The following is a 9,233-nucleotide window of genomic DNA, read 5'->3' as shown; positions in this document are numbered from 1 at the left end:
CATTTGGACGCCTTTCCTTCCAGTTCTCTGCTGCCTGCGACTGGAACGAATTGCAAAAATCTCTGAAGTTGGAGACTTTTATCTCCCTCAACAACTTTAAAAATCTGCTATCCGAGCAGCTAACCGATCGCTGCAGCTGTACATAGTCCATCTGTAAACTACCCACCCAATTTACCTACCTCACCCCCCATACTGCTTTTATTTATTTACTTTTCTGCTCTTTTGCACACCAGTATCTCTTCTTGCACATGATCATCTGATGATTTATCACTCCAGTGTTAATCTGCTAAATTGTAATTATTCGATTTATTGCCTACCTCATGCCTTTTGCACACATTGTATATAGATTCTCTTTTTTTTCTACCATGTTATTGACTTGTTTATTGTTTACTCCATGTGTAACTCTGTGTTGTCTGTTCACACTGCTATGCTTTATCTTGGCCAGGTCGCAGTTGCAAATGAGAACTTGTTCTCAACTAGCCTACCTGGTTAAATAAAGGTGAAATAAAAAAATAAAAAAATAAAATATAGATGGCATTACGAGGAAGGAAAATGATGTGGATATATTGAAGCAACCTCTCAAGACATCAGTCAGGAAGTTAAAGCTTGGTCACAAATGGGTCTTCCAAATGGACAATGACCCCAAGTATACATCCAAAGTTGTGGCAAAATGGCTTAAGGACAACAAAGTCAAGGTATTGAAGTGGCCATCACAAAGCCCTGACCCCAATCCCATAGAAAACATTTGGGCAGAACTGAAAAAGCGTGTGCGAGCAACGAGGCCTACAAACCTGACTCAGTTACACCAGCTCTGTCAGGAGGAATGGGCCAAAATTGACCCAACTTATTGTGGGAAGCTTGTATAAGGCTACCCGAAACGTTTGACCCAAGTTAAACAATTTAAAGGCATTGCTATCAAATACTAATTGAGTGTATGTAAACTTCTGACCCACTGGGAATGTGATGAAAGAAATAAAAGCTGAAATAAATCATTATCTCTTCTATTATTCTGACATTTCACATTCTTAAAATAAAGTGGTGATCCTAACTGACCTAAGACAGGGAATTTTTACTAGGATTAAATGTCAGGAATTGTGAAAAACTGAGTTTAAATGTATTTGGCAAAGGTGTATGTACATTTTCAGCTTCAACTGTATCTCTGGGACCCTTTGGATGATATATCAGAGCAAGATTTCAGAATGTAAGTACACATTTCACCTTCAGAGGTGATTTTATCAAACCTATTGTGGTGAAAAAAGTCCAGGAAGTTGTCTAAATGGGATTGAATTTGTTGTTGCCTAAATGTTTTTTGGTAGGTTTCTACACTACTTTCCTTCCATCTATAGCCTTTCTTAATAGTGTGCAGTTCCTTTGACTTTGATGGCTCATGATTGAGCATTGCTCTGTTCAAGTAGACTGTGATTTTGATGTGATCTGATAGGGGTGTTAGTGGGCTGACTCTGAATGCTCTGAAAGACTGGGTTGAGGTCAGTGATAAAGTAAGCTACAGTACTACTGCCAAGAGATTAGCTGTAGGTCTACCTACCGTACCCCTCTCTCCTCTCTCTATCATTCTCTTCATCTCTCTTTGTTTAAGTATCTCTTCTCCTCCTCTCCCTCTATATTCCTTCCCTCCCTCTCCTCTCTCTCTCCATCTCTTTTCTCTCTGTTCAGTAAATATTATCTCTCTCCGCCAGCAGGAAGCTTGCTGTGCAAACACACTTATAGATCATTGCCCTCTCCCATACACAGACATTAAACTGACTCTGTGCATACATTAATATAATATTAATATAATACCCACACTCTTCCTTTCATCGTAGCACAAATAGCTATGTGTATATGAGTGTGTGGGTTCGAGTACGTGTGCGTGTGCGTGTGTGCAAGCCCTAAGGCTCCTCCCTCCGGGGAGAGACAGACAAACAGGTGTGTGGCAGATTGAGTTCCACCTCATTTCCCCTGCCCTCACACAGCTGGTAAAGGACGCACACGAACACACACCTGCACACAGGTGCATATGGACCCACACACACACACAGACCTGAATGCAGGTTTTAAGACTGTGTTCACACAGGCAAAGTTAGGCTGTTGACTGTGTGTGAACTGATTGTACTGTGTGCGACTGTAGTCTGGCTGTAGCCTGATTCCTAGGATGACAACTAAAGACTGGCAGCCCGTTGCCACGGTGACTGAGACCGATTAAGCAATGGCGTGACATGAGACCAGTACAAAGTCACCACCACAGTCACTCCCCCAACACACACATACACACCATATTTCATAGTCATAGCCACACACAAGGACCCGCCATTACAATATTCATACCTCTGTTGGATAATTTATTCCGGACATGACAGGACTCATATTCGCGTTACATTTTTCATGCAAGTATCAAAGGTACAGCTTACTCAGCGGAGGTGGGGGGACGTTAATAACAGTGACATCAGGAGATTGGTGTGATGATATCACAGTGTTTATGAGCCTCGGGGGGGGTTGAAGGTGTTTTCCCCAGAACATTAGCTAAGATTCCCATTATCTTTTACTTGGGGTTTTATCTAACATTACGATGATAACATCCCAAAAATATTCAAAGAAGGTTTTTATGAAACAGTGTTTTTAAATGAAATATCCTTAGAATGTTCTCATAACGTTCACTAAAATCTTGTGCGCACAACATCTGTAAGAAACACCACAGAATATTCCCTAAAAGTTGTCAATAGGTTTCCAGGTAATGTAATAACACAATGTACTAGTCATGTTTTACCAGCAAACCAAAATTGGTTCTGTGCAAGTTCCCAGAACATTTGTTAGGTTTCAGCAAATGTTCTCATAAAAACAAAATCTGTCCAGTCGTGTTGATGATTATACAATGTTTGTATAAAACATTCACCTGATGTTGCAAGAACATTCTTTACATGTTTCCAGAATGTTTCATTAAGGTTGTGGGAACGGTGTGGTGGGAATATTTTGCACCCTAAAATAAACATTATAGAATCATCCAGACAACTGTACAGTTTAGTGTTTTGGGAACATACATTTTGATGTCCCATTTAAGTCATTTAGCAGACGCTCTTATCCAGAGCGACTTACAAATTGGTGCATTCACCTTATGACATCCAGTGGAACAGCCACTTTACAATAGTGCATCTAAATCTTTTAAGGGGGGGGGGGTGAGAAGGATTACTTTATCCTATCCTAGGTATTCCTTAAAGAGGTGGGGTTTCAGGTGTCTCCGGAAGGTGGTGATTGACTCCGCTGTCCTGGCGTCGTGAGGGAGTTTGTTCCACCATTGGGGGGCCAGAGCAGCGAACAGTTTTGACTGGGCTGAGCGGGAACTGTACTTCCTCAGTGGTAGGGAGGCGAGCAGGCCAGAGGTGGATGAACGCAGTGCCCTTGTTTGGGTGTAGGGCCTGATCAGAGCCTGGAGGTACTGAGGTGCCGTTCCCCTCACAGCTCCGTAGACAAGCACCATGGTCTTGTAGCGGATGCGAGCTTCAACTGGAAGCCAGTGGAGAGAGCGGAGGAGCGGGGTGACGTGAGAGAACTTGGGAAGGTTGAACACCAGACGGGCTGCGGCGTTCTGGATGAGTTGTAGGGGTTTAATGGCACAGGCAGGGAGCCCAGCCAACAGCGAGTTGCAGTAATCCAGACGGGAGATGACAAGTGCCTGGATTAGGACCTGCGCCGCTTCCTGTGTGAGGCAGGGTCGTACTCTGCGGATGTTGTAGAGCATGAACCTACAGGAACGGGCCACCGCCTTGATGTTAGTTGAGAACGACAGGGTGTTGTCCAGGATCACGCCAAGGTTCTTAGCGCTCTGGGAGGAGGAAACAATGGAGTTGTCAACCGTGATGGCGAGATCATGGAACGGGCAGTCCTTCCCCGGGAGGAAGAGCAGCTCCGTCTTGCCGAGGTTCAGCTTGAGGTGGTGATCCGTCATCCACACTGATATGTCTGCCAGACATGCAGAGATGCGATTCGCCACCTGGTCATCAGAAGGGGGAAAGGAGAAGATTAGTTGTGTGTCGTCTGCATAGCAATGATAGGAGAGACCATGTGAGGTTATGACAGAGCCAAGTGACTTGGTGTATAGCGAGAATAGGAGAGGGCCTAGAACAGAGCCCTGGGGGACACCAGTGGTGAGAGCACGTGGTGAGGAGACAGATTCTCGCCACGCCACCTGGTAGGAGCGACCTGTCAGGTAGGACGCAATCCAAGCGTGGGCCGCGCCGGAGATGCCCAACTCGGAGAGGGTGGAGAGGAGGATCTGATGGTTCACAGTATCGAAGGCAGCCGATAGGTCTAGAAGGATGAGAGCAGAGGAGAGAGAGTTAGCTTTAGCAGTGCGGAGCGCCTCCGTGATACAGAGAAGAGCAGTCTCAGTTGAATCACTAGTCTTGAAACCTGACTGATTTGGATCAAGAAGGTCATTCTGAGAGAGATAGCGGGAGAGCTGGCCAAGGACGGCACGTTCAAGAGTTTTGGAGAGAAAAGAAAGAAGGGATACTGGTCTGTAGTTGTTGACATCGGAGGGATCGAGTGTAGGTTTTTTCAGAAGGGGTGCAACTCTCGCTCTCTTGAAGACGGAAGGGACGTAGCCAGCGGTCAGGGATGAGTTGATGAGCGAGGTGAGGTAAGGGAGAAGGTCTCCGGAAATGGTCTGGAGAAGAGAGGAGGGGATAGGGTCAAGCGGGCAGGTTGTTGGGCGGCCGGCTGTCACAAGACGCGAGATTTCATCTGGAGAGAGAGGGGAGAAAGAGGTCAGAGCACAGGGTAGGGCAGTGTGAGCAGAACCAGCGGTGTCGTTTGACTTAGCAAACGAGGATCGGATGTCGTCGACCTTCTTTTCAAAATGGTTGACGAAGTCATCTGCAGAGAGGGAGGAGGGGGGAGGGGGAGGAGGATTCAGGAGGGAGGAGAAGGTGGCAAAGAGCTTCCTAGGGTTAGAGGCAGATGCTTGGAATTTAGAGTGGTAGAAAGTGGCTTTAGCAGCAGAGACAGAAGAGGAAAATGTAGAGAGGAGGGAGTGAAAGGATGCCAGGTCCGCAGGGAGGCGAGTTTTCCCTCATTTCCGCTCGGCTGCCCGGAGCCCTGTTCTGTGAGCTCGCAATGAGTCGTCGAGCCACGGAGCGGGAGGGGAGGACCGAGCCGGCCTGGAGGATAGGGGACAGAGAGAGTCAAAGGATGCAGAAAGGGAGGAGAGGAGGGTTGAGGAGGCAGAATCAGGAGATAGGTTGGAGAAGGTTTGAGCAGAGGGAAGAGATGATAGGATGGAAGAGGAGAGAGTAGCGGGGGAGAGAGAGCGAAGGTTGGGACGGCGCGATACCATCCGAGTAGGGGCAGTGTGGGAAGTGTTGGATGAGAGCGAGAGGGAAAAGGATACAAGGTAGTGGTCGGAGACTTGGAGGGGAGTTGCAATGAGGTTAGTGGAAGAACAGCATCTAGTAAAGATGAGGTCGAGCGTATTGCCTGCCTTGTGAGTAGGGGGGGAAGGTGAGAGGGTGAGGTCAAAAGAGGAGAGGAGTGGAAAGAAGGAGGCAGAGAGGAATGAGTCAAAGGTAGACGTGGGGAGGTTAAAGTCGCCCAGAACTGTGAGAGGTGAGCCGTCCTCAGGAAAGGAGCTTATCAAGGCATCAAGCTCATTGATGAACTCTCCGAGGGAACCTGGAGGGCGATAAATGATAAGGATGTTAAGCTTGAAAGGGCTGGTAACTGTGACAGCATGGAATTCAAAGGAGGCGATAGACAGATGGGTAAGGGGAGAAAGAGAGAATGACCACTTGGGAGAGATGAGGATCCCGGTGCCACCACCCCGCTGACCAGAAGCTCTCGGGGTGTGCGAGAACACGTGGGCGGACGAAGAGAGAGCAGTAGGAGTAGCAGTGTTATCTGTGGTGATCCATGTTTCCGTCAGTGCCAAGAAGTCGAGGGACTGGAGGGAGGCATAGGCTGAGATGAACTCTGCCTTGTTGGCCGCAGATCGGCAGTTCCAGAGGCTACCGGAGACCTGGAACTCCACGTGGGTCGTGCGCGCTGGGACCACCAGATTAGGGTGGCCGCGGCCACGCGGTGTGGAGCGTTTGTATGGTCTGTGCAGAGAGGAGAGAACAGGGATAGACAGACACATAGTTGACAGGCTACAGAAGAGGCTACGCTAATGCAAAGGAGATTGGAATGACAAGTGGACTACACGTCTCGAATGTTCAGAAAGTTAAGCTTACGTAGCAAGAATCTTATTGACTAAAATGATTAAAATGATACAGTACTGCTGAAGTAGGCTAGCTGGCAGTGGCTGCGTTGTTGACTTTGTAGGCTAGCTGGCAGTGGCTGCGTTGTTGACACTACACTAATCAAGTCGTTCCGTTGAGTGTAATAGTTTCTACAGTGCTGCTATTCGGGGGCTAGCTGGCTAGCTAGCAGTGTTGATTACGTTACGTTGCGTTAAAAGAACGACAATAGCTGGCTAGCTAACCTAGAAAATCGCTCTAGACTACACAATTATCTTTGATACAAAGACGGCTATGTAGCTAGCTATGTAGCTAGCTACGATCAAACAAATCAAACCGTTGTACTGTAATGAAATGAAATGAAAATGTGATACTACCTGTGGAGCGAAGCGGAATGCGACCGGGTTGTTGAGTGCGGAAGTTCTATTCGGTAGACGTTGGCTAGCTGTTGGCTAGCTAGCAGTGTCTCCTACGTTAAGGACGACAAATAGCTGGCTAGCTAACCTCGGTAAATTAAGATAATCACTCTAAAACTACACACTCTAAACTACACAAGTATCTTGGATACGAAGACAGCAAAGACAACTATGTAGCTAGCTAACACTACACTAATCAAGTCGTTCAGTTGAGTGTAATAGTTTCTACAGTGCTGCTATTCGGTAGACGTTTGCTAGCTGGCTAGCTGCTGGGCAGATAGCAGTGTAGACTACGTTAGGACGACGGAATACGATAATTACGCAATTATCTTTGATACAAAGACGGCTATGTAGCTAGCTAAGAAGAAATTGCTAAGATTAGACAAATCAAACCGTTGTACTATAATGAAATGTAATGAAATGTAATGAAAAGTTATACTACCTGCGGACCAAAGTGCGAATGCGACCGCTCGCTCCAACCCGGAAGTTACAATACAATATTCACACAATATTCCCACCAGACTGTTCCCACAATCTAATGAAACATTCTGGGAACCTTTTAACTTCTTCAGGCTGCAAGCCCGACATCGGGATCAATATGACAACAGCCTGTCCAAGTGCAGAGCGCGAAATTCAAAATCTATTTTTGTAAAATATTTAACTTTCACACATTAACAAGTCCAATACAGCATTTGAAAGATAAACATCTTGTCAATCCAGCCAACATGTCCGATTTTTTAAATGTTTTACAGAGAAAACACCACATATATTTATGTTAGGTCACCACCAAATAAAAAAAGACAGAAAGACATTTTTCACAGCACAAGTAGGCTGCATTTAGCATGCACAAGCCAACCTAACTAACCTAGAACCAACCTAAATAACCTAGAAAAAACTACCTCAGATGACAGTCCTATAACATGTTACACAATAAATCTATGTTTTGTTCAAAAAAAATGCATATTTTAGCTATAAATCAGTTTTACATTACTGCTACCATCATAGTTACAGTAAGAAATCGCACGGGAGTAGCCAGAGAAAATACAGACACCAACGTCAACTACCTTATTACACTTCAGAAAACATTTCAGAGAAATATATGGTGGATAGCTAATGAAAGAGAAAGATCTTGTGAATACAGACAATATTTCAGATTCTTTAAATGTTTTACAGCGAAAACACCACATATATTCATGTTAGCTCACCACCAAATACAAAAAGAGAGACATATTTTTCACAGCACCGGTAGCATGCAGCTAGCATGCAGCTAGCATGCAAAGCCAACCTAACTAACCTAGAACTAACCTAAATAACCTAGAAAAAACTCCCTCAGATGACAGTCCTATAACATGTTACACAATAAATCTATGTTTTGTTCAAAAAAAATGCATATTTTAGCTATAAATCAGTTTTACATTACTGCTACCATCATAGCTACAGTAAGAAATCGCACGGCAGTAGCCAGAGAAAACAGACACCAACGTCTACTTCTAATTTCACATCAGAAAAGATTTCAGAAAAATATATGGTGGATAGCTAATGAAAGAGAAAGATCTTGTGAATACAGACAATATTTCCGATTTCTGAAGTGTTTTACAGCGAAAACACAATATATCGTTATATTAGCTTACTACAATAGCTAGCACACAGCAGCATTGATTCTAGTCAAACGCTAGCGATAGCACAGTTCGACAGATATATGAAAAAGCATCCCAAATTGGGTCCTTATCTTTGTTGATTTTCCATCAGAATGTTCTCCAAAGGGTCCTTTGTTCAGAACCGTGTTCATTTGGACCTAGAACGAACGATGTCCCTGTTGAATTAGCATGACACACTGGCCATGCCATGCTAACCTCTCCGTCTTGACAAAATTCTTGCGTCGCATCACGTCTAAAGTCCAGAATAAATTTCAATAATATAATTAAAGTATATTGAAAAAACATACTTTAGGATGATTTTGTGACATGTATCAAAGAAAATCGAAGCTGGAGGTCATATTCACCTATAACGAGTGTTTTCCAGGAGCGCGGTCCAGTTCCTACTTCGCGCCCAGAAAAAATTATAAAGTGCGCACTTATCACTCAAAGAGGTTCCTTTCAGTCCCTGACAGAGATAATCAAGTCCTTTTTTCTCTCACTTCCGCATGACAACCAGGGGAAGATGTGTGACGTGTTTGTACAGTCCCAAGTGCCAAGGCCTTTTATAGAGAGTATCTTGAAGAGAGACATAGCTTCTTGGAAAATTCACTTTTTCCAGAAAATGGGCTGTAAAAAGAGTTATGTTTCACTTAGAGAAATAATTAAACCTGTTTTAGAAACTAGAAGGTGTTTTATATCCAAAGGTAATAAATAATATGCATATTGTACGAGCAAGAATTGAGTACGAGGCCGTTTGAAATGGGCACCTTTTTTCTGGCTACTCAATAATTTCCCTTGCAGCCATAACAGGTTAAAGAACAAACAAAATGTGTTCTAGGAACGTTCTTGCAACATCCGGTGAATGTTTTTTGCACTCTAAAAGAAACATTGTATAATTATCAGCACAGCTGGTCAGTTTTTGTGTTTCGTGAACATATCTTTTGTGATTTCCC

At 44.5% G+C, this 9,233-nt stretch overlaps 1 protein-coding gene across 1 annotated transcript; it reads right to left on the bottom strand.

Annotated features, from left to right (window-relative positions):
- Window positions 1–4,884: 4,884 nt before the first annotated feature.
- Window positions 4,885–8,813, bottom strand: LOC139561259 (serine-rich adhesin for platelets-like). The gene is made up of 2 exons (XM_071378244.1): window positions 8,646–8,813; window positions 4,885–8,533 (listed from the first exon to the last, which is right to left on the bottom strand). Exon 2 carries the CDS (start codon window positions 6,125–6,127, stop codon window positions 5,066–5,068), a length of 1,062 nt encoding a protein of 353 aa, XP_071234345.1. The 5' UTR covers window positions 6,128–8,533; window positions 8,646–8,813; the 3' UTR covers window positions 4,885–5,065.
- Window positions 8,814–9,233: the final 420 nt, after the last annotated feature.

The sequence above is a fragment of the Salvelinus alpinus genome, chromosome 31 (genome assembly GCF_045679555.1).
Source record: "Salvelinus alpinus chromosome 31, SLU_Salpinus.1, whole genome shotgun sequence".
Lineage (NCBI taxonomy): Eukaryota > Metazoa > Chordata > Actinopteri > Salmoniformes > Salmonidae > Salvelinus > Salvelinus alpinus.
The sequence above is the reverse complement of the archived record's forward strand: the minus strand, read 5'-3'. Positions and strand labels throughout refer to the sequence as shown.

Excerpts from the sequence above, each read along its gene's own strand:
- LOC139561259 (XM_071378244.1), bottom strand. The coding sequence starts at position 6,127 with ATGTGTCTGTCTATCCCTGTTCTCTCCTCTCTGCACAGACCATACAAA.